This window comes from Mobula hypostoma, chromosome 3, assembly GCF_963921235.1.
Source record: "Mobula hypostoma chromosome 3, sMobHyp1.1, whole genome shotgun sequence".
In the NCBI taxonomy this organism is placed as follows: Eukaryota; Metazoa; Chordata; class Chondrichthyes; order Myliobatiformes; family Myliobatidae; genus Mobula; species Mobula hypostoma.
Genome location: NC_086099.1, coordinates 210,792,451 through 210,817,178, shown reverse-complemented (window position 1 = coordinate 210,817,178; position 24,728 = coordinate 210,792,451). Strand labels below are relative to the sequence as shown.

The 24,728-nt window shown below is 40.6% G+C and overlaps 1 protein-coding gene across 1 annotated transcript in view; it reads right to left on the bottom strand.

Annotated features, from left to right (window-relative positions):
- Positions 1-3,101: 3,101 nt before the first annotated feature.
- paxip1 (PAX interacting (with transcription-activation domain) protein 1) overlaps positions 3,102-24,728 on the bottom strand; it is a 139,581-nt gene continuing 117,954 nt past the window's right edge. Inside the window, exons 14-21 of the mRNA XM_063044434.1 lie at positions 22,135-22,202; positions 20,348-20,450; positions 14,653-14,821; positions 10,166-10,266; positions 8,577-8,711; positions 6,892-6,967; positions 6,707-6,766; positions 3,102-3,621 (exon numbers count right to left, since the gene is read on the bottom strand). Of these exons, the coding sequence (XP_062900504.1) occupies positions 3,605-3,621; positions 6,707-6,766; positions 6,892-6,967; positions 8,577-8,711; positions 10,166-10,266; positions 14,653-14,821; positions 20,348-20,450; positions 22,135-22,202 (729 nt within the window). The 3' untranslated portion in view covers positions 3,102-3,604. The remainder of the gene's footprint in view (positions 3,622-6,706; positions 6,767-6,891; positions 6,968-8,576; positions 8,712-10,165; positions 10,267-14,652; positions 14,822-20,347; positions 20,451-22,134; positions 22,203-24,728) is intronic.

Here is a 24,728-nt window from a genome sequence, read left to right as displayed (position 1 = left end):
GTGTGATACAAGGAACATATGGAGTGTTTCATATTCCTGAGCAATGCACCACCACTGAAGGTTTTTCTTTCGAAGTGCTGTTAATGCAATAAATCTAGTAACCACTCTGTACATGGTACACTCCAAGTTTGGTGATGTCAAAATAATTTTCCTTTTGGCAGTGCTGAATGTGGGGAAAACATTGACCAAGACAGAGGATTATAGTCAGATTTATTATCACTAACACACTTAGTGAAATTTGTTGTTTTGCAGTAGTAATGCATAAAGATAACTACAACTTACAACAGGAAATACAGTATTTCTGAAAGAATAAATAGTGCTAAGAACGCAAAATAGTGAAGTAATGGTCATAGGCCTTTCAAAAATCTCATGGCAGACAGGGGAATCTGCTCCTAAAACGTTAAAAGTTCAAAATAAATCTATTACCAAAGAAAGTATATGTCACCATATATAATCCTGAGATTCATAATAGAATTATTGAAAGACCACATCTACAGGATGGACAACCAGCCAATTTGCAAATACAAAAAGGAACAAATAATAAATATAGATACTGAGATGAAGAGTCCTTGAAAGTGAGCATCTTCAGGCTCATGTACCTTCTCCCTAAAGGTGGTAATGATAAGAGGCATGTCCCAAGTGATGAGGGTGCCTAGTGATGGATGCTGCTTTCTTCGGGCATCAGCGTTTGAAGATGTGCTCGATGGTGGGGAGGCTAGCACCCATGATGGACACTAGTTTCTCCAACAGATCCACTGGAAGCTTCCATGAAAGATACCAGTGCCTGCAAAACACTCACCTTTAACAATGCAATAAGTTACAGATGACATGGTCACTCTACGAAAGTCAGGGATCTAATAATTTTTCACCATTCAGGCTATGCTTCTCTTCTCACTGCAGCCATCAGGAAAGTACAGGAGCCTTAGGTCCCATATCACTAGGTTCTGAAACCCTTCAACAAACAGGCTCCTGAACATGGACAATTTCACTCACCTCAACACTGAACAGATTCCACAATCTATGGGCTAACTTTCAGGGACCCTACAACTCATGCTCAAGTCAAGTGAAGTTTATTGTCATTTAACTATACACATGTTTATAATGTATATAGAAACGAGACATTTCTCCAAACCAGGCTGTTCTCAGTAATGATTATTTTGTATTTGCAGTTTGCCTTCTTTTGCATATTGGTCATCTGTCAATCTTTGTATGTAGTTTTTCACACCAGCTTCTGCAGCACAGAAATTGAATTGGAAACATCACAATCAGTTCTGGATCAGTACAGGGTCATAAATACAAAACACTACACAAGAAATAGTGAAGGAACGAAGCAAGACAGGCAGCACCTATGGAGGGGGATAAACAGTCAACGATTAATCAGGACTGGGAAATGGGGAAGGGTGAGAAGTAGCCGGAACAAGGAGGAGGGGGAGGGGGAAGGGGAAGGGGTAGGGGTAGGGGAAGCATTACAAACTGGCAGGCGGTAAGTCAGACCAGATGAGGGGGCAGGTGGGTGGGGATGAAGAAGTAGGGAGGTGAGAGGCAGAAAAGGTAAAGGGCTCAAGAAGATATCTAAAAGGAGGACGGTGAACCAATGAAGAAAGGAGGAGGGGAGCCAGTGGGAGCTCAGGAAGAGAAGGGGTGAGAAGGCAACCAAATGGAAAATGGAAACGGGTTGGGGGGTGGGAGAGGAGGAAGAATTTACTCAAGTTAGAGAAATCAATTTTCATGCCATCAATTTGAAGACACTCTGACAGAATATGAGGTGTTGCTCCTCCAACCTGAATTTGACCTCATCATGGCAGTAGAGACCATGAAGAGACATGTCACAATGGAAATTGAAAATTCAATTCATTCCTGCCTTTTGCGGAGGACAAGATGATGCTGCTCAACAAAACAGATCCCAATGTGCATTGGGTCTGACCGATGTAGAGGAGGCTGCACCAAGAGCACTAGATACAACAGATGACCCCAATAGACTTGCTGAAGTGTTGCCTCACCTCGAAGGGTTGTTTAGGGCCTTGAATGGTGGCCCAACAGTGGAAATAGTTGCAGGGATGTTTCAAATAAGTGTTGCAAGTTTGAATGCCCACCTGCGTAGCAAGGTTTTTGGGAGGGGGGTGCTTGGTATTAAGTGGGGGGGGGTGTGGGAAGTGCAGTACAGGGAATATGACAGGAAATGGTGGCATTGTTACCTTGCAATCCATATGCCTAGGATAAGCATAAGGAGGTAAGGCCAAATCTCACTGTAGTAGCTGGGGAATAGTCAAATTATCTCTGATTGCCAAGTGGATATCAGTGATGATGACCATGATACTACAAGACTGCTTTTACAAACCCATATGGTTTATTAATGCCAAAACTCAATCTGGCCTATATGTGATTCTATACATAGAACAACACTCTGAAATGAAATGCTCGAGAAAAAGATTAGTTTTATTTGTCACATGCACACAGTGGAATGTCAAATCAGATCTGTGAAGATTGCGCTGGGCATCCTGCAAGTGTCACCGTGCTTCCAACACCAACATGGTAGGTTCACAAATGATGCGAGTCACCTATCTTCTAAAAGTGGGAAGCAACCAGAGCACCTGGAGAAAGTTATGGGGAGAAACGCAAAAAACTCTTTACAGCCAACGGTGGGAATTGAACCCAGATCACTGAAAGCTACTGATGTAACACGATGCGCTAACCTCTACACTATCATGCTGCTCTAGAAAGCCATTCAGCTCCAGAGCAAGGTGACAAACTATATTAGTGTTGCCAACTTGAATAAACAAAACTTCGATTAATGATTTGGTGGTGGCAGCATAACCTTTGGGAACAATAGAGGCTTTTGGAGTAAACCATTCAAACTCAATTTTATTCATTTGATTTACCCAATCTCACCAGGAACAAAGGCAGTGTCTTTAACATTTCTGACTTAGCAACAGCTGAAATATTCACTCAAAGTGTCTAAGCTGTCAAAACCTCTCAACAGACAGTACACTTTGATAACTCTGGAAGGAAAACAAACATCAAATGTGCCCATTTTCAAACCAAATCTTTCTCTCAAAGAAGAAATCAAAAATCTTGTGACTCAAACTATTTTTAAAGCCATTTTTATTCAACTCGTGCAATTTTGTGTAGTAAATTTCACAAATTAGAAATACAAAACAACAAAATCTGCATAAAATCCAGAATTTCAAAAGATCCATAATTTAATCGCCCAACAGCCCTTTTTATATATCTTCATAATAAACAAGAGTTAGATCTAAATTTCCATAAACGGGGTCATCCCACTGTCAATATCATAGTTAAAAACAGCTTATTAAAAATAATTGATTGCTATCTGAACTGGCTAAAATAATCTACAGTGAGAAAAACATGCCAGCACAGGGATAAAACATAACAAAATATGTTCTTGAAGTAACACACATCGTAAAAAGATGCAATTTTCTTATTCCTTTCCCGCCTGAATCCGTCATTTTCACTGAAGACTTTTCAAGGCGAAAAGCAGTGTCACTGTTTGCAGGAAAGGAGACCCACAAGTTTCAGCTCCTCAGAAGTTCCTTTCAACACCATACTGGTACTCTGACTGCGACATCACATATGCACCATTTCTTCAGGTGAACTTATATGTGAGACGGTTAAGAAAAATATATTACTCAAGCATAGCTCGGTACAAGAAATTTACTTATTTAGAGACATAGCTCGGAACAAGTCTTTCTGGCCCAGCCACACATCTATTTAACACTAGCCTAGTCGCGGGACAATTTTCAATGATCAATTAACTTATTAACTGGTATGCCTTTGGAATGTGGGAGGAAACCGGAGCACTCAGAGGGAACCCACATGGTCACAGGGAGGACATACAAACTCCTTACAGATGACATCAGGATTGAGTTCCGATGCCCTGAGCTGTATTAACATCGCATTAACTGCTACTTTACCGTGGCATTGAATCTCATCATGCTGTAGTGCACAGAATCACAGATAAACATTCCTTGTCTGTGATAGTGTTTTCCCAGCATACCTCTTACCTAGAAATCTGGAAGAGATGGAATCGCCAAGAAATCAGTGTGCAAATTTATACCAATAACATTTGCCACCTTCAGATGCAATTATGATCTTCAATTATTGATTGATGGGCCAGAAGTCTTTTAATTTTGTATTAACAAAGCCTGTAAGTAGACAAGGTTATGGGCTTCCTTATTGATTAAGTCATTGGTGGTTGTTAGCACCAACTATACTGTGTAACTGGAAATCTTGATTACACAATGCATTTGAAAACATCAATAAATTACATCAGACAGTTCTAGCAAATAATTTAAGGGAACATGAGCTGAGTAAGAACAGGTGTTAAGACCTTGCATTAACCAAGGGATTAGGTGACAGCAGCCATTACTTATGGAGTACAGAGGTAATAAGACTCATTGTCTGTTTCCATCACTTCCCATTGATTGCCCACAATAATTGAGAACCTAAGCACTATCAGGTTAAGGTGTTCATAGTCAAGGTTATGGCAGAATATCTATTAGATCAATCCACTCTATCGATGTCTTCGTCTGCTAATTATTTTGACCAACGCTGTGCTGATTGTGTGGTGGAAAAATAGCAAAGAAAAATTATCCTCAGCGTTTTTATTGTTTAAAAATAAACAAGTTATGACATACTCCAATGATTAACATATCCCTTATTAAAATGGTTTTCAAAAGACTTGCATCAATCAAATTGGTTACTACTGTAGACCCTGGTTTCACGTCCATCAAGTTATTTGGTTAAAAGATAGGGAAGGATGCATTTTTGCATGAACTCTCAAGAACAGAGAGTGGTGCAACGGAAAAGGAATGTACAACACTTTCAACATTAATTTACCAGTAACATCACCAGTTCCTTAATTTAAATGATGTCTAATAGTCAAAAATGGTCATCAACTTATGGGTTCAATGTCTGATGGTTACAGGGAATGCTAACCACAGGAAACAGATTGCCACTCTCTCTGGGTACAACCAGCTGCTTGTTGTACGTGCAGAGTGTGGGGCTCATTGCATGTTACTCTGTGCAGATCTACTCATTACTTCTATTATAATTGTTCTACTCCTTTAAGTATACCTCAAGGCACTGTTATAACAAAACGATCTGTACAGTTTGTACTGCATCTCAGTACTTGTGACAATAATAAACCAATTTACTTCAACATAAAACACTTCACCATTCTGCCTACTGGATAGTGATCTGTACGAAAGCGATGGTAAGGACTAACTGGATAGTGTACTGAACAGAGCCTGGTAACATGACTACTGGTGATCTAGGGTGAATTGGATTGGCAACTTCTATTCCTGGTAACTCACTTCAAACATGAAAATGATGGATAGTGACCATCTGGATAACTTTGACTGCTCCAAATATTATAAGTAATAAGTGTATAGACCGACTTAAGTATCCATGCTTAAGCAATGAAATTTGCAATAGTGGGGAATTCATTTTAAAATGAAAGAAAAATAGAACCATTCCTTTTAAATCTTTCATAAGTGATTCTGTGCTTGGAAATTGAATCTTCAAGTTTTATTCCCCACTTCAAGTAAGAATGTTCTCTGTGCAATGGTGATCGTGCACCTGGGAGATCAATGAAATGAATCCCGTCTCAGAGCACATTCTAAAGGTAAAATGCTTGTTAATAGGCCACTCCAGTCAAGAGCAGAGAAGCATAAACCATTCACTTTGCAAGCGTTCAAGCCATCAATATTCAGGTTCGACCACATCTAAAATTTATATTTTAAAAGAGGAGCATTACACTGGAACAGAAACTGAATGTTGATATGTCAGACCTACTGGAGAAATGGTGAAGGAGGATTAGTCTGAACAACTGGTATGAACATAATGGGTCGAAGTGACCGTATACTGCCCATGTTAACACTGATTCCAGTCTCTCAGTGACTAAGTTTCTACAACAGCTAACCTACCCATCATCCACCAACTTAACTGAAGTATCATAAAAAAAAAAGTACATCTACTTACTGGGTACTTTTGGGAATTGTTTAAAAAAAGGGGCGAGGGAGGGGAAGAGCAGCTTGCACATGAGTTTGACTAGTACACTCTCAACCCATTTGTCCATCTGACCAAATAAGACTTAGAAGAACTTGTGGCGGGGTTGGTCCAGCCAATGGGAACACCAGCAATTACAGAGATAGAAGCTCTTCTGAGAAATACACGATTACAGAGAAGGCAGATGAGATTTAGTGTAATAATAGCCGAGAATGGGAAAAAAATTAAGTATCAATAAAGATTGGATAGGGTGGGGCTGTTTTCTTTGGGAAAGTGGGTGTTTCTTGGGGCATATAAAATTATAAGGATACTAGATAGAGTAGAGGAAGAAATCTCTTGTAGTCAAGTTGAAAATCCAGGGAACAAAGATTTAATGTAATTGGTAGAAAGATTAAAGAAGTGGTGGGGATCTGGAAGTCACTACCCGACATATTCAAAAGTATCTAGATGTTTAGTTGAACAGCCATGAGCCACAGGGCTGGAGAACCAATGGAGGAAGGTGGGATTAGCCTGCAGAACACTTCCTCAAAACAATAAGGTAAATACCTTTTTCCAATGTTATATATTTTCAGTAATTTTTAAGGTGGTACCAAAAAGCACAATGAAAGTTTGTGTGAATTTGTGTAAAACATAAAGGAACATTTTGAGAACCTGCAATTTCTGTATACCAAAGGATATGATTCGTAGTCCAAAGTCTGTGTCAGGACACCCGTTAAAATGAATTCTGCATTGTGAACATCTGGAAACATCAAGGGAAAAAACAAACAGTTACAGGTTTATGGTGAGATACACATGAGATACACACTGGTTACAGGTCTAAAATGAGAATGCAAAGATGGTCAGATAAAGCAGAGGTATAGTTACCTAGGTTTCTGGCAAAATATTCTCGACACAAGTGGAGATCATTTTCGCATGAGATCAGGATTATCTCAGACAAACTCTAAAAGAGAAACGTGAAAGGATTAGGTGAACAGATAAAAGAATGAGCTACTTTACTGCTTCTGAAGACCCTTGTAGACATCGCTGAATAAACTGCCAGCTGACACTTCATTTAAAGCAAACTTTCCTTTTACTTGTTTAAACGGGTGTAATTTGTATATCATACAATGTGCATCTCCATTGCAAATACAGGTAGTTCTGCTATACAAAATTACATTATAAAAAAAGTTGTGAAAAACAATGGGGGGGCGGGGGTGGGGTGGGGTTTGGGAGCTTAAGAGTTTCAGACCCAAAAGACAAAAGCCACTTTCCGGCAAAACCCCACCCCATGATTTAAAATTAAAGGTGCTTTTAATAGTTAAAAATTCTTAAGATATATTACATTGTTTAATAAAGTATCCTTGCACAAATTTCATTGAAGTAATTGCTTGCCAATTTCCAATGGCCTTTCGTAGTGAAACTAACAGACTGTTAAGAGACAATGGCACATGATCACTGTGAGGAGGTTACATGTAAACATTTCAACAAATTCCCTTCATCCCAGGGATGCGTGTTTTCCCCACCCAAGACAGGATAAAAGGTTTAGTGGAACATGGACCAAATGGAACTAGTCTAGAAGGGCACTTTGGTCAGCATGGATGAGTTGGGCCGAAGGGCCTATTTCCATGCTATTACTCTTCTTAATCCTGCTTGTCAATTTCCAAAGCAACAAGTGGTTCTCTACTCCCTGATCAAAACTGCATTATAACCAATTTGTGTCACAGAAAGAAGTACTACAGCAGAACTACCTGTATCCCATACCAGCTCCTAGGTGTGATACACCAATGTAAAGACGTCAAACGCTTCTGTTGCACATTCAGGTTCAGAAAAACACTGACCCTTCTCCATGCAAGACTTCCCAATTTACACCAATTCTGCTCCACAGACCTGCACTGACAAGTGATGAGTACTGAATAATGAACCTCGTGTCACATCACTTACCATCACCAGACTCCAGGGTAGGTTTGAACTCTGGAGCAAACAGGAACAGAATACCCAATTACTACTTCACCCACTCTCCGTTTACAGTGAGAGGCAAGGAGATTAAAACAGTTTTCCAACAACATGACTGCTTTCTGTTCATTTTCTGTCAAAACTGTGTTCTTGACATTGATGAAAAATGAGCAAAGTAATCAGAATCAGGTTTAATATCACCAACATGAAATTCCACCGTTGTGAAATTGGTTAACTTTGCGGCAATTACAGTAAATATTATACTTTTTAAATAGTTAAGTAAGTAGTGCAGAAAGAAGTGACAGTGTTCCAGGGTTCAATGTCCATTCAGAAATCCGATGGCAGAAGAAAAGAAGCTGTTCCTGAGTTGTTGAGTACGTGTCTCTGGGCTTCTGTACATCCTAACTGATGGTAGCAATGATAAGAGGGCACGTCCAGGGTGATGGGGGTCATTAATGATGGACACCACTTTTTTGAGACATCATTCCTTAAAGATATCTTGGATATACCAGTCGAAATGGGACATGGATATATATATTTTCTTTAAATACATGGCTCGTACCTTGACTCTTACTTCAACAGGAAAAGATTTCAAGAAAGACAAGATGACAACCAACCTTATTCTGTTTATGCTCCATGATCTTGCGATAAGATGGTTGCTTGGTTAACAGTTTTCCACCTGCACATTCTATGATGGCTTTCATTGTTGCGAGACTGGGGCAAATTCCTGGTGTGATATAGAAGTACTTTCCCTACGAGACATAAAGAAAGCTGAACTATGGATTAAATGTCAACAGTACATCCTGGTCCAAGTCATCAAACACAAAATGCTTCAGACTACAATGTTACATTTAAACAACTTCTTTAAACATAAAGGAAAAATATAGAGACAAAAAAGATTGCAGATGCTGGAATCTGGAGTAGCACACGGAATGCAGAAGGAACTCAGCAGGTCAGGCAGCATCCGTGGAGGGACAGTCATTGTTTTGGGTCAAGACCCTTCATCTGGACTGATCCAGATGAAGAATCTCAACCTGAAATGATGATTGCCCATCTCCCTCCTAAGATGCTGCTTGACCTGCTGAGATTTTCCAGCTTTTCGTGTTTTGCTAAATGAGTAATATGCAAGGCTGAGAAAGAATTGAACTGCGCACTTTCGTTTCCATAAACAATGTCATGAACTCAATGTCATCTCTTACACTCTTCCTTTCATACATAAAACAAAAAGTGCATCACTGGGTCCAAGAAAACACTGCAGCTCTTCCACTGATAGAGAAGGCAAAAGCATAATCTAAGAGGCGGAAGTCATTTAGGTCACTATGTTTGTAACACTTTTTGCATCCAATTAGTTTCACCCTTCTAATCAATTCCTACAGTGCATTAAAAGATTAGTTCCAAATGTCTTTTTTCTTTCTTCTGAAGCAACCCTGTTCAGCACTATTCAAGTTCAAGTTCAATTGTCATTCAACTATACATACAGATACAGCGAAATGAAACGTCCCTCTGGGGCCAAGGTGCAAAACACAGCACCTATTGAACATATAATTACAGTAGCAGAAAAACAATTACATAAAAACTAATAATATCGCCCAAGTCCCTGAGTTTTATGGCGTGTAGATTGATGGTGCCTGGACGTTGCCCTGGAGCCATGTTTCTACAGAACAAAGCCTGCATCTTAACATGCATCTGAATACATACATAAAGAGGCAATATCTCAGGAAAGCAGCATCTATCATTAAGGATCCCCACCATCTAAGCTATGCCCTATTCTCATTGCTACCATCAGGCAAGTGGGACAACAACTTGAAGAGCCAAACGTCAAAATTCACAGCAGCAGCTTCCCCACTGCCACCAGGTTCTTGAAAAACCTAACCACACCATGGACTGCATTTCTTTTTCCCTCACTCTCAGCTTGCACTAATGTCACTGTGTTTATTTTGTTGTGGTTGCATTAAGTTATGTATAATATGCTAGTTTAACCTTATGTTAACTTCAAGTAATTTACAGTGCTGCTGCTAGAAGCAGCTGATTTTGAGGTATTTATACCCCGAGTACGTAGACCTCTGAAAATCAACCTTAAGTTCAATACAACCGCAATACTCTCTCACACTGAAATGAGACAAAGAAAACTTTTGCCTGATTGGTATCCAAAGTATAGGTACCATAATTGAGACAAACAATATACAAGGAGCATAATGAATCTTACCTTGAATAAGGGGGCACCTTGTGCTCTTTTAAGCGACTCCTCCAAGCTGAAACAGAAGAGGACTTCAGCTTCAGCATCTCTCAGTATGAAGTTCTGCTCATCTGCAAGAAGTGCAATAAAAATGCCCTTAGAAAGGCCACAGCTAAATGAATCTCACATTTTAAAATATGGTAGAACCGAGTAATATCAGTTCTGTAATCTTAAGCACCTCTTATGCACAACATTTGAAAACAAAAACATTGGGCAGACGAGTTTGAAGGGAAGATGGCGATGGCATATGCCATCATAGAACCCACTGATGCACCACATAACCCACCAAGCACTAAATAGATAAAGTGGGAGGAAAGAATACTGACACAAATGGGGAAAGAAGCTGACGGGTTGACAAAATGATTGGATATTTGCAGAAATTGTCTTGTTTAGGGGTGGGCGTAAAGATTGTGGAAATATATTTTAATCAAAGAATGCGTTGAACATACCAATGTTTTCTAAGTCCAAGGTTGAATCAGAACAAAGTACCTTTAAACAACTGAACAATCCTGTCAGGTCATCTCTTAAAAATAAAAAAAAAGAACAATATCCTGTGTAGTTTTTTAAAATATGTTTTGTGTCTGTAGTTTTAGATGGTCACCAACCATTTGTAGAACCTCATCCAGGCTTAGCAAATAGATCCCCGCACAATCATCCATAGAACTCCAAACAAAACTTCAATCAATTTCTATTATTACACCAGATAGTCCAAGACTAATAAAATAAGTCTACATCTCAGATTTTAAAAAAGCAATTTAGAGTACTGCATTACCTGGAAAAAAGCAATTTCCCTTCCAAAATAATTTTTCAATAAAGTGACATTTTCCACAGCCAGACAGACAGAACATTCTTCTCAACCTTACTATTTTTATTCAATTTCCCAGACAGGCAACATTTATCTACTTGCCCTTGAACAGTCTTATCAGCTTCACATTCAGGAAATGTTGCAGTCCTTCTGATGAAGCTGCCACCCATCTACATACTGGAACTTGTTCCCCGCTGCAGTGACTATGAAAGAGCAAAGATGAATGGCAGAGGTTCTAGATATGGAAGGTGTTGTCAGAGTAGGTGAGTGACTACATTGCATTTTGTAGATGGCAAACATGACAGCCATCGTGTGCGGGTGACTCATTGGGGTAGTGCCTGTGATCAGTATTCTCCTCAATAATGTTGAACGTGCTGAGTGCTGTTGAAACTACATTCACCCAAGGATATGAGGAGCATTTGTAGACAGGTGCTATCCAGTTAACCAAAAGACACATGAGCAGAATTATGCCATTCAGTCCATTGAGTCTGCTTCACTATTCCAGCATGGCTAATTTATTAATCCTCTCAACCCGCCCATTTTCCTGCTTTCTCACCCGTAACCTTTGACACCCTGACCAATGAAGAACCTATCAACCGCTGCTTTAAATATACCTAGTTACTTGGACACAGCAGCCATCTGTGGCAATGAATTCCAAATTCACTACACTCTAACTAAAGAAATTCATTTTCATCTCAGTTCTAAGTGCACGTGGCCATTTATACTACACTCCCCCACTATAGGAAACATCATTTCCACATTCGCTCTATTTGCCCTCCATACCACCAACACAACATGCAAGTTGGTCAGGCAGCATCCATGGAAACAATGAGTCAACGTTTCCATGGATGCTACCCGACCTGCTGAGTTCCTCCAGCGTGATGTGAGTGTTGCTTTGACCCCAGCATCTGCAGATTATTTTGTGTTTACAACATGCAAGGTAACCTTTAGAATTAGATTTTTTATTTCTTACATCCATCTCACAACATGGAGTGAAAGACCTTTCTGTTGTATCTCCGTCACTATGTACAAGCAATAGGGAAGGGAAATGTGGGAGTATATTGCCCAAACATGAAGATTGTATACATAATTGTTTTGTATACATATATGTTCAGTCAATGTGTGTTGATGAATCTGATAGCCTGCTGAAAGAAGCTGTCCCGGAGCCTGTCGGCCCTGGTCTTAATGCTGCGGTACCATTTGCCAGACAGTAGCAGCTGAAACGGTTTGCGGTTGGGATGGCTGGAGTCCGTGATGATCCTCCGGGCCCTTTCTACACACCTGCTGCTGTAAGTGTCCTGAAAAGAGGAAATATTCACATCCACAGATGTGCTGGGCTGTCCGCACCACACTCTGCAGTGCCCTACGATTGAGGGTAGTATAGTTCCCGTACCAGCTGTGATACAGGATGCTCTCGATGGTGCCCCTGTAGAAAGTCCTGAGCAATTGGGGACTCACGCCAAACTTCTTCAGCCATCTGAGGTGAAAGAGGCACTGCTGTGCTTTGTTCATCACACAGCCTGTACGTGCAGTCCAGGTGAGATCCTCAGTGAAGTGTACACCGAGAAACTTGAAAATATATTCACCCTCTCAATTGCTGTCCCATTGCCATTAATAGGGGCTAGCCTATCTCCATTCCTCCTGTAATCCACAGTTCTAAAAAGATAATTTCTAATGCCTCTACAATCTCTTTAGCTACCTCTTTCAAAACCCTGTTGTGGTTTCCTTACCAAACTAGTCTAGGTGCCTTATCCATCCTCAGATATTTCAGCTTTCCAAGCACCTTCTCCTTAGTAATAACAACTACACTCACTTCTGCCCCTAACATTTTTGAACTATTAGCATATTGCTAGTTTCTTCCACAGTGAAGAATGATGCAAAATACTTATTCAGTTTGTCTGCCATTTCTTTGTCCCCTATTAATACCTCTCCAGAATAATTTTCCAGCAGTCTAATATCCACTCATCTATCTTAAAAAAAAACTCTGGCATCCTCTTTTATATTATTGGCTAGCTTACCTTCATATTTCATCTTTTCTCTCCTTAGTTTTTTTGTTGTTTTCTGCTTGTTTTTAAAAGCTTCTTATTCCTCCAATTTCCCACTACTTTGCTATATTATATGCCCTCCCTTTTGCTCTTATGCTGTCTTTGAATTCCCTTGTGAGCCATGGTTGCATTATCCTCCCTTTAGAATATTTCAACTTTGGACTGTATCTATCCTGTGCCTTCTTAATTGCTCCAGGAACTCTAGCCATTGCCGTTCAGCCATCATCCTGGATAGTCTCTGCTTTCAGCTGACTTTGGTGGCTACTTTCTCGTGCCACTATTAGTCGCTTTACTCCAATGTAATACTGATACATCTCACTTTAGCTTCTCCCTCTCAAATTACAGGGCGATCATTGTCTCCTGAAGGTTCCTTTACCTTAAGCTTCGTATTCAAATCTGATTCATTACACAAAAGCCAATCCAGAATTGTTTTCCCCGAGAGGGATCAATCATAAGTTGCTCCAAAAAAAGGCTTCTCATTAGCATCCTACAAATTTCCTCTCGAGATCAGTTGACACTGTATTTTCTCAATCCTCCATGATTATTCTAACATTGCCATTTTTACAGGCACTTTCTATCTCACATTGTAATTGGCATCCCAAATCCTGGCTTTTGCTTGGAGGCCTATACGTATGTAACTCCTATCAGGGTCTTTTTACCCTTGCTCTAACCACAACGATTCTACATCTCAAGATCCTATGTCACCTCTTTCTAAGGATTTGATTTCATTTTTTTTTAACCAATAGAGTCACGCCACCACCTTTACCTACCTGCCTGCCCTTTCAATACAATGTGTATCCTTGGTTGTTAAGCTCTCAACTATAATCTTCTTTCAGCCACAACTCAGTGATGCTCCCAACATTATATCAGCCAATCTCTAACTCCGCTACATGATCATCTACCTTATTCCGTATAATGCGAACACTCAAACATACACATTCAGTCCTGTATTCATCACCCTTTTTCATTTCCCCCCATGTTACACCTCACTGATTCATTCCACTGACGTTAATTTTGCCCTCCCATTTGCCAGTCCTTCCTCACAGTTTTGCTACACACTGCATCTACTTGTAAACCAACTGCCCCATTTTCAGCCTTATCACTTCGGTTCCCATCCCCCTGTCACCATTAGTTTAAACCCTCCCCAACAATTCTAGCAAACCTGCTCACAACAATACTGGCTCTCCTAAGGTTCAGGTGTAACCCATCATTTTTGTACATGTCATACCTGCCAACACCAAAGAAAAATCTAAATGTTAAGCACTGGTTCATGATCTTCTCAAAATAAACATACTAGCATAGAGCAGGGGTTCCCAACCAGAGGTCTACAGATTCCTTGCTTAATCGTTTTGGTCCACCGCTTAAAAAAATTTGGGAACCCCTGCAGAGAGTGATACAGCGTGGAAACAACTCCATTAATTTTGCAGTGATCATCAACCACCTATTTATACCCACACCACTTTATTTTCCTCACAATAAACATTCTACTCTGACTTGACTTTGGTTTGTTTGTATAAACATTGTGGTTTCTTCACCTTTGGAGTGACAGTGGAGACACCCAATTGAAACGTTCTGAAATCTTACCAACCGCATGACGATTGACTTACCTATAAATTTCTGACTTTTAAAACTCTCCTCCAGCCACTCAGGTGTGACTATGTGGTTCACAGTAGAGATAGCAGTCAGGAATTTCACCGTGCGAGTCACCTTACTGGCGACCAGATGAGTGCACTTCTGAGCAGATTCTGCAACCTCACCACCAAGAACATAGAGTTTCTGAGAAGGGGAGGGGGGCAAAAAGCAAAGCCTCTAATTATGAATGAATTGCACAAATGCCAAATAACTTATCCACCTCAATTTTTGAAAAAAAAATTCACTCTAATTAAAACTTCTCATGGTTCAATTAAGATTAAAGATATATGGCTCAGATATAAAATGTGGACATTTTCCATTCTCATTTTGATCTTCAAAATTTAGAAAACCAATGCTTCTGTGTAAAATTGCCATTTCACAACATATGCTGGTGATAATAAAGCTGATTCTGATAATATGATCTTCCCATTGAACAGCTCGGTTAATTATTAACTGACTAATTCTACACTATAATGTAATTTAGTTCATCTAAACACTGCTTCCACTACAGAATTTTTAAAAATCAATCCTTACATTTGTAAGGATTAGTAATCCTTACATTGGTCTCCTAATGTTTTGTTCAGCTCTTGAACCTCCATTTCTTCTTTAGAACCCAGAAAAGTGAGGATAGAGGTGTACAAGATAATAAGAGGAATAGGTAGAGTGGATAGCCAGCGCCTCTTCCCCAGGGCACCACTGCTTAATACAAGAGGACATGGCTTTAAGGTAAGGGGTGGGAAGTTCAAGGGGGATACTAGAGGAAGGTTTTTTACTCAGAGAGTGTTGGTGCGTGGAATGCACTGCCTGAGTCAGATACACTAGTGAAGTTTAAGAGACTACTAGACAGGTATATGGAGGAATCTAAGCTGGGGGCTTATATGGGAGGCAGGGTTTGAGGGTCGGCACAACATTGTGGGCCAAAGGGCCTGTACTGTGCTGTACTGTTCTATGTTCTAAAGGTAAGAGATGAGATAACTTCTCACATCTGTCTGGGACACATCTGTACCAGGTAGGATGAAGTTCTAGAATGAATGGAGCATGAGGGATAGCATTGCTGGGGATCTGACAGAGATCCTTGTATTTCTGTTAGCCATGAGTGAGGTACATGGTAGTGCAGTGGTTAGCACGACACTGTGACAGTTTGGGGCGTTGGAGTTCAGAGTTCAATTCCTGGCTCCGTCTATAAGGAGTTTATACCTTCTCCCCGTGGAATGAGTGGGGTTTCCCCAGGTGCTCTGGCTTTCTCCCACAGTCTAAAGACGCACCAGTTAGTAAGTTAATGGATCATTGTAAAAATTGTCACGTGATTAGGCTAGGGTTAAATCAAGGGTTGCTGCCGGTTCAGCTCAAAGGGCCAGAAGGGCCTACATTGTACTGTATCTCTAAATAATTAGTCATAGTCATACTTTATTGATCCTGGGGGAAATTGGTTTTCGTTATAGTGGCACCATAAGTAATTAAATAGTAATATGTAAATTATGCCAGGAAATAAGTCCAGGACCAGCCTATCGGCACAGGGTGTCTGAGCCTCCAAGGGAGGAGTTGTAAAGTTTGATGGCCACAGGCAGGAATGACTTCCTATGACGCTCAGTGTTGCATCTCAGTGGAAGGAGTCTCTGGCTGAATGTACTCCTGTGCCCAACCAGTACATTATGTTGTGGATGGGAGACATTGTCCAAGATGGCATGCAACTTGGAAAGCACCCTCTAGAAAACTGGAGGATGTTAATGTTGCCTCATTATTCAAAAAGGGTAGTAGGGATAATCCTGGAAATAACAAGCCAATGAACCTCACATTAACAGTAGGGAAATTGTTGGAAAACATTCCAAGGGACAGGACTTATATTACCTTAGAAAGCAGGGACGGATTAGCAGTTGTATGTTTTTACGCGGGTGAGATCATGTCTCATAAGTTTGAATCTTTTAAAGGGGTAATTGAGAAAACTGATGAAGGCCCAGCAGTTCATGTGGTTTACATGAACTTTGGTAAAGGTTTTGACATGGTTCTGGATGGCAGGCTGGTTTAGAAGGTCAAGGCACAAAAATTCCAAGACTCTTCATTATATTTTCTTCCTTGTCAGTCCTGGTAAAAGATCTCAAACCAAAAGAGAGACAGTTTATTCCCCTTCATAGACACTGCCCAGCTTGCTGAGCTCCCCCAGCATTTCGCGCGTGAATCTCTAAAACAGTTCTGACTACACAAAACATTACACTGATTAAGCAAGATTGTTCTCCGGAGAGCAAAATGGCCAAGATGAAACTTGTGACAGATGTGTAACCACATAACTGGATTAGAGGGTAATTAGAGAGGAGCTGTACCCAATAGTGGAGGGGTCAAAGAGGAAGTGAATTAAGATTCTAAGCATAAAGTAAAAGGAGATGCAAGGAAAAATATCCTTCTGCAGAGTAATTAAGGACTCAGAGGTGGTGAAGGTCAGTAGTGTTTACATATCAGAGGATCCGTCCTGGGACCAGCATCACAAAGAAGGTGCAACAGCACCTCTACCTTTAGAAGCTGCAAAAATTCAGCATATTACCAAAATCACTGTCAAACTTCTATAGATACACAGTGTACAGTATCCTAAATAGTTGCAACGAGGCCTGGCATGGAAACAGCAATGTCCAGAAACAGAAAAGGCTACAGAAAATGGTGGCCCCAGCCTAATCAATTCAACACAAAGCCTTCTTCTTGAATACATTTACATGAAGTACTAACAAGAAAGCAGCATCAAACATCAAAGAACATCACCATCCAGGCCTTGCCCTCTTTCTCACTAGTACAATCAGGCAATAGGAACAGAAGCCTTAGGTCATTCACCATCAGTTATTAACCCTTCAACCATCAAGCTCCCGAATGGGCATGCAATAACATCAATCACCACTACTCTGAATTGATTCTATGACCTACAGACTTACTTTCAAGGACTCTTTACAACTCATATACAGCATTATTTTACTATTTGCATACTTTGTCTTCTTTTGCCCATTGGATGTTTGTTAATCTTTGTCTATTTATGTATAGTTATTTGCAAATTCTATTGCATTTCTTTCTTCCCCCGTAAATACCTGCAAGAAAATGAATCTTAAGATAGTATGGTAACGTTTACATACTTTCATTAATAAATTTATGTTGAATTGTTAATTACTATCTCAAACTAGCAAGATCTCAAATTCATTTACTGTAGGGGTAGTGGAAATAGAATTAAGGTTTTCAAAGAGGAAATGGATGGGAACTGAAGAGAATCACTTGCAGAGCCTCAGAGGAGGAGTGGGTGAAAGGGACTGGTGACATTTCTCCACTGGGAACTGCCACAAACTCAGAGCAGGTCCCTTATTGCACCTTAATAATTCGATGACGAAGAAAACAAAGGAAAAAATTGCCTGGCTCAGGTTGTGCAGTCGCATGGCTCCCATTAGCATATTAGTTTTGAAAGACTTTCATCAGATGCATAACTTTGAAATGTATATTAAAAATGGGTCAATTATGTCTAGGTTTAGTAGCTTTCTATAGAAATGCTTTACAAGTGGTCACATAAATACAGTTCTGTACAAAAGTCTTAGGCACATATATACAGCTCGAGTGCTCAAGACTTTTGCACAGTCCTGTAGTAATTTATGTATTGCAATGTACCACTGCCACAAAAAAAATTATGACACATGTCAGTGATGAACCTGATTTTGATATGGGTCTTTACTGTGGACTGACTGGGAAGGAGACAGGGAGGGGAATCATGGTTAGGAAAGTGGGGAGAGAGGGGAGAGAGCTGGATGCACCAGAGAGACATTCTATAATGATCCATAATCCAATTATTTGAAATCAAACGGTCTTGCCTGGTGCCTCAAGGCTGGGTGTGCTTGCACCCATTCCAACCCCTGGCACTCCTCCTTTGCCACCTGTCCCACAACCCTCCCGCAGTGCTCCACCCTCACCATTCCCAATGCCCTTTGCTCCCGACAGATTTGCAAACTCGCTCTTCACTCCATGCTGACAAATACCATACTGTGCAAGTCTTATGCACCCAAGCTATATATATGTGCTTAAGACCTTTGCACAGTACTGTACTTAAAATGTGCTTTTCAGATCTCAACCAAACGTCCAAAAGTTCTTCCTCAAATTCCCACCTTGCCTTAAAGCAATACCCCAGTTATGAACTATCTGCAGTTTCTTACAGTCATGTGCAAAGTAGTTACCATACCAAGCTGCCATGCATCCAAACACAATCTTTTCTATAGAGCACAAATAAGAGTAGGCAAGAGTTGACAGGGGCATTCTGAAATTATTTAGCCCCGAGAGGAAGTACAGGTGCTGGCAAGTTTCCCTGACTGACAACAACGTGGTTGGACTGGGATAACCTACTAGTGATAGTCACACCAAGGAAGGTAAAACTCTCAATCTCAACACTGTTGATGCAGAGGGGAGCATGTGCACTGACCCCTCCCTCTTTCTGAAGTCAATGACCAGCTCTTTTGTCTTGTTAACTTTGAATCAAAAGTTGTTGTCATCACACGTTACTAAGCTCTCTCGCTCCTTCCTGTACTCCAGTTCAACATTATTTGAGATGCAACCCACTACCAGTGGTATCATTTTTAAAGCAACACACACAAAATGCTGGAGGAACTCAGAGGTCAGACAGCATCTATAGAAAAAAGTACAGTCAACGTTTCGGGTCGAAACCCTGCCAACTGTACTTTTTTCCATAGATGCTGCCTGGCCTGTTGAGTTCCTCCAGCATTTTGTGTGTGTTGCTTGGATTTCCAGCATGTGCAGATTTTCTCATTTGTCATCATCTTTAAACATGTATTGGAGTTGACGCAGAATCTGGCCACACAGATTTACCTTTTGAGTTATCTTATCAAGCACCCTTGGACATGCACATGAGGTCCCTCTGCTCTCACCATTACCTATCAAGTAACACACACAAAATGCTGTAGGAACTCAGCAGGCCAGTCAGCTTCTATGGAAAAAAAAGTACATTCCATGTTTTGGGCCAAGACCCTTTTTGGTACAAGCTGGTGCTGAAGACATGTTCCCAGGAAGAATACATGGCTGTCGTAGCAGGTCTGGGTAAGCACGTGTTCAAAGAGTTGGACAGCAGCAGAGATCAGAGAGGGGGAGCAGTGAGAGGGGGTTTCACTGAACTCCCGGAGGATTTAAACTATCAAGGGATAATTAATCTCCCTTCCCCACTGACTCCTGCTCTGTATTCCATTTCATTGCCAAGTTAGCTTTTGCAAACCCCCTCCACCTCCCACAGTGAAGGTGGCCCTGCTTCAATACAGGTGCAAGCTGTCTGGCTTGTACAGATCCTAACTTCCACAGAAACACCTCAAGTAATCTATACATTGAAAGTCCTCCCTCCTCCACCATCTGTTCAGGCACTAATTTATCTGACTTATCTTCCTTTTCCTCTGTTCACTAGGATGCCTTTCAGGGAAGGAAATCTTCCGTCCTTCTCTGGTCTGGTGGAAACATGATAGCAGACCTAAAGCAGCTTGACCATCTCATCACTTGCTTCTTAGCAGCATTATAGAATGCTGGTTATGCCAGCAACATTCACTCTGGACAAAAGTTAGCCCACATAAATTCTGCCTTTCAGGTGCTTGCCATAGATTTCATATCAAAGCTGCCATGTTATTCAGTGAGAAAGACAGAAGGCAAAGGGAAGGTTACCTTGATGTACAGCTGAACCTGTGCAGGTTCAAATCCTGTAAACAGCACTACTGGTGTGGATTCTGGAGGAAGTTTCTTTGATGGGGGAGGCAAATCCTCAATCCTGGTTAAAAAGATGATGTATTGTGTCAAAAAATGTATTGCATCAATAAGAAAATATTCAAATCTATCCCCCTCTCTGACCATGTGGCCCTATTAGGACTTTTTATTTCTCCACATGACTGAAAGTTGTTACAGTACTATTGCATGCAGGATTATCGGGTGATGGTTGGCAGGACTAAGATGATTTACAACTCAGATTAATATAGCTCTATTCAAATGGTCAGACATTTTTACTGTGAATAATAGACAATTAAATGTATAAATAACAATCAATTTATGCTCCCGTATCTTCAGTCTGAACAATTTCTCACATCTGGAATCTTTCTGGTCTTCAGAGGCATTAGGAATTATAGCTTTTCTCAGAGGTTGGAAAGAATAATTCCAATGAACAACTTAGAGGTCCAAAGATTTTTATCTCCGCCTACATTTTTGAAAATACTGCGATTATGCCTTGCTATAGGCATAACAAAGGCAGCGTCCATTATTGAGGACCTCCAGCATTTAGGGCATGCCCTTTTCTCACTGTTAGCATCAGGTAAGAGGTACAAAAGCCTGAAGGCACACACTCAGCGATTCAGGAACAACTTCTTCCCTTCTGCCATCCGATTCCTAAATGGACATTGAAGCTTTGGACACTACTTCACTTTTTTTAAAAATAAACACTATTTCTTTTTTTGCATGTATTTTTAAATTTATTCAATATATGTAATTGATTTATTTGTTTATTATGTTTTATTTTATTTTATTTTTTTCTCTGCTAGATTATGTATTACATTGAACTGCTGCCGCTAAATTAACAAATTTCACATCACATGCTGGTGATGATATACCTGATCTGATTCTAAAATCAAAATTGCCAAACGTCACATACACTGAAGTGAAATTTGATCAAGAACTCCTGTGTACTTTTCTCTGAGGTGAGATCACTGAATGCAATAATGATGCTGACTGCTTAACTCAGTGATGGAAAATCACAAGGATATCACCTAGCCTGGAGCACTTTAGATAGGCTGTAATTGTTTTTCCCTGGAGCAAAAGTGGCTGATGGGTGATCTGGAAGAGGTATATAAAAATATAACAGAGATAGATCCAGTTGATAGTCAGAATCTTTTTCCCAAGACAGTGGTATCAGAAACAAGTGGACTCAGGTTTAAGGTGAAAGGAAGGAGTTTGAAGGGGAAGTGTTTTTCAAAGTACCCAGGGAGTGGCTGGTATCTGGAACTTGGTACCAGAGGTGACAATGGAATCAGATACCTTAAGAGACATGTAGGCTGTCTCTTCAGCATGCAAGGCATAAGTGGATTTTTTGAGGGCAAATAGGCTTACTCGAGATGAGCAAAAAGGTCATCATGTAATGTAGAACAGCCCACGTCTCTGCCATATTACTATGACAAACCATTAGGGAATTCGTATTATATTAATATACGGTATTTTCACAATCTCAGTACATTTCAAGGGGCTGTCAAACCAAGAGTAAAGAATTACTACATGACAGCCCAAGCTATGGGCACCCAACAGCTCAACCACATTAGCAGAGTACGAGGTCCTAAATTCTCAGCTGCTTATTATTTAGACTTGGATGCCTGGGCTTTTAACTTCTGGTGGTTTTTACAAATTACCTTGTCCAACAGAAAAATGAAGCAAACTAGAACTTCTCAGAAAAATAAAGTCTTTAATTTTCTTACCTTGCTCTTTTCACAGGGGGTGGAATGTTACATTCATTCTGCTTCTGTTTGGATTGGATACGGACACTCTGTAAGGGAAAGCAACAGCACGGCCTATCAAAATGCTTCATACTTTTACAGAACATTTACAGCACAAGGTCATTTGGCCAAAAGATCCATCCCAGTGCACTTACTCCTCATAGGTCACCTTCTACCTTTGACACGGCAAAGCTTCCTCACAGCCTGTCACTGCTGTCATTCCTTTAAAAGCAGATCCAAAGACACAACAAAGAGGATAGCAAAAACTAACGCCTATTAAAGGAGAAGAAAGGTCATCTGTATGTGGAGGTGCAGGATTTGGGCCAACTTTTCAAAATAAATAACTTTTATCTTCATAACAGAGGGGAAATGGTGATGCATTTTAAAGGGAAGGCATGAAACAAGAAAGGGGATGGACATAGCAAGGAAAAAACATTCAAGGGTTTAGATTCTTTGAAAGTGGATCAAATCCTCAAGCTGTAAAAGGATAATCAAGCTCACGACCCACCAACCAACACACTTTTCGTCCCTCTTCCCTCCAGGAGAAGGTTCAGAAGCTTGAAAACTCGTACGGCCAGATTTGGGAACAGCTTCTTTCCAACTGTGATAAGACTGCTGAATGGATCCTGACCCGGATCTGGGCCGCACCCTCCAAATATCCGGACCTGTCTCTCAGTTTTTTTGCACTACCTTACTTCCCATTTTTCTATGTTCTATTTATGATTTATAATTTAAATTTTTAATATTTACTAATTTTAACTACTTTAAATATTTAATATTTGTAATCCAAGGAGTGTGAAACGCAGAATCAAACATCGCTGTTAATGATTGTACATTCCAGTACCAATTGTTTGGCGACAATAAAGTATAAAGAGTAACTGGGAAACATTGACGGACCATGATTTTCCAATTCTCTCTGAGATGTTGGAGTAATGATAATGGCTGGGGTCACCTGTCTTGTAAAGACACTGCCTAAAAGGCAGCAATGGCAGACCACTTCCGTAGAAAAATCTGCTAAGAACAATCATGGTCATGGTTATACTACAAGGCAGATAATGCCAACAAACAAATATAAAAATTACTGCTTACAACCAGAAGAAAGTTTTAGAATGCAGCAGGATACTGGTTAGCTAAGAAAATTAGCAAATGGAAGTCAATCCAAAGATGTCAGGTAATTGACGGGGATCTGCAACAAAGCAAGGGCGCACACACACCAACTGGGGACAGAGCCTTGGAGTGTATAGCCATACAAAGTTAAACCTTAAACAGGATAAAGAGGTGCTGAAAAGACCCAAGAAGTGGTTCTTTACATTAAGGCATGGAATACAAGGAAGCAAAGCCTTTTCAGGTTGGCTGTCAGTAACTCCTGGTCACAAATAAGAGAAAGCCTGCAGATGCTGGAAATCCCAGCAACACACACGAAACGCTGGAGGAATTCAGCAGGCCAGGCGGCATCTATGGAAACAAGGTACAGTTGACACTTCAGGATGAAACCCCTCGGCAGGACTGGAGAAAAAAAAGCTGAGGGGTAGATTGGAAAGGTGGGGGGAGGGGAGAGAGAAACACCAGGCGATAGGTGACACTTGGAGGGGGAGAGATGAAGCAAAGAGCTAGGAAGTCAATTGGTGAAAGAGACAGAAGGCCATGGAAGAGAGAAGAAGGGGGGAGGAGGAGCACCAGAGGGAGGCGATGGGTGGGCAAGGAGATAACATGAGAGACGGACAAGGGGATGGGAAATGGTGAAGGGAGGGGTGGAGGCATTACTGGAAGTTTGAGAAATCGATGTTCATGTCATCAGTTTGGAGGCTACCCAAACGAAATAAGGTGTGGTTCTTCAAACCTAAGTGTGGCCTTATCCCAGCAGTGGAGGAGGCCATGGATGGACATAATGGAATGGGAATGGGAAGTGGAAGTAAAATGGGTGGCCACTGGGTGGTCCTGCTTGTTCTGGTGGATGAAGCATAGACACTCAGCGAAGCGGTCTCCCAATCTATGTCGTTGACAGACTGTAGATGCTCGGCGAAGTGGTCTCCCAATCTACGCCTATTCTTCACACTTCAGGAAAATGAGGGGCTCTCTAACTGAAACCCAGAAAATTCTTAGATGTCCAGGCAGAGTTGAGTTAGGGAGGATGTTTCAATTGGCTGAGTTTAGATGAGGAGTTACAGTCTCAAAATAAGGATTGGTTATTAAGGTCTGACAAAACATTGTAAGTTTGCAGAATTCTCTGCAAGACATTTGACGCTGAGTCATTGATTACATTCAAAGCAAGGATTTCTGGATATTGGGGGAAATAAGAATTGTGGGAACAGGCAAGAATTGGAAATGGAATTGTTTTATTATTGTCACATGCACCAAGAAGCAGTGAAAAGCTTGTCATGAGTACTGTGCATACAGCTGCTCAAATCATTGCACAGTGCATTGAGATAGAACAAGGTAAAGCAGTACCAGAATGCAAAATGAGTTATAACAGCTACAGAGAAAATGCAGTGCAGGTAGACAAAATGATGCAAAATACTAATGAGATAGATTGTGAGGCCAGGAGTCCATTCTATCATACAAGAGGTTCATTCAGA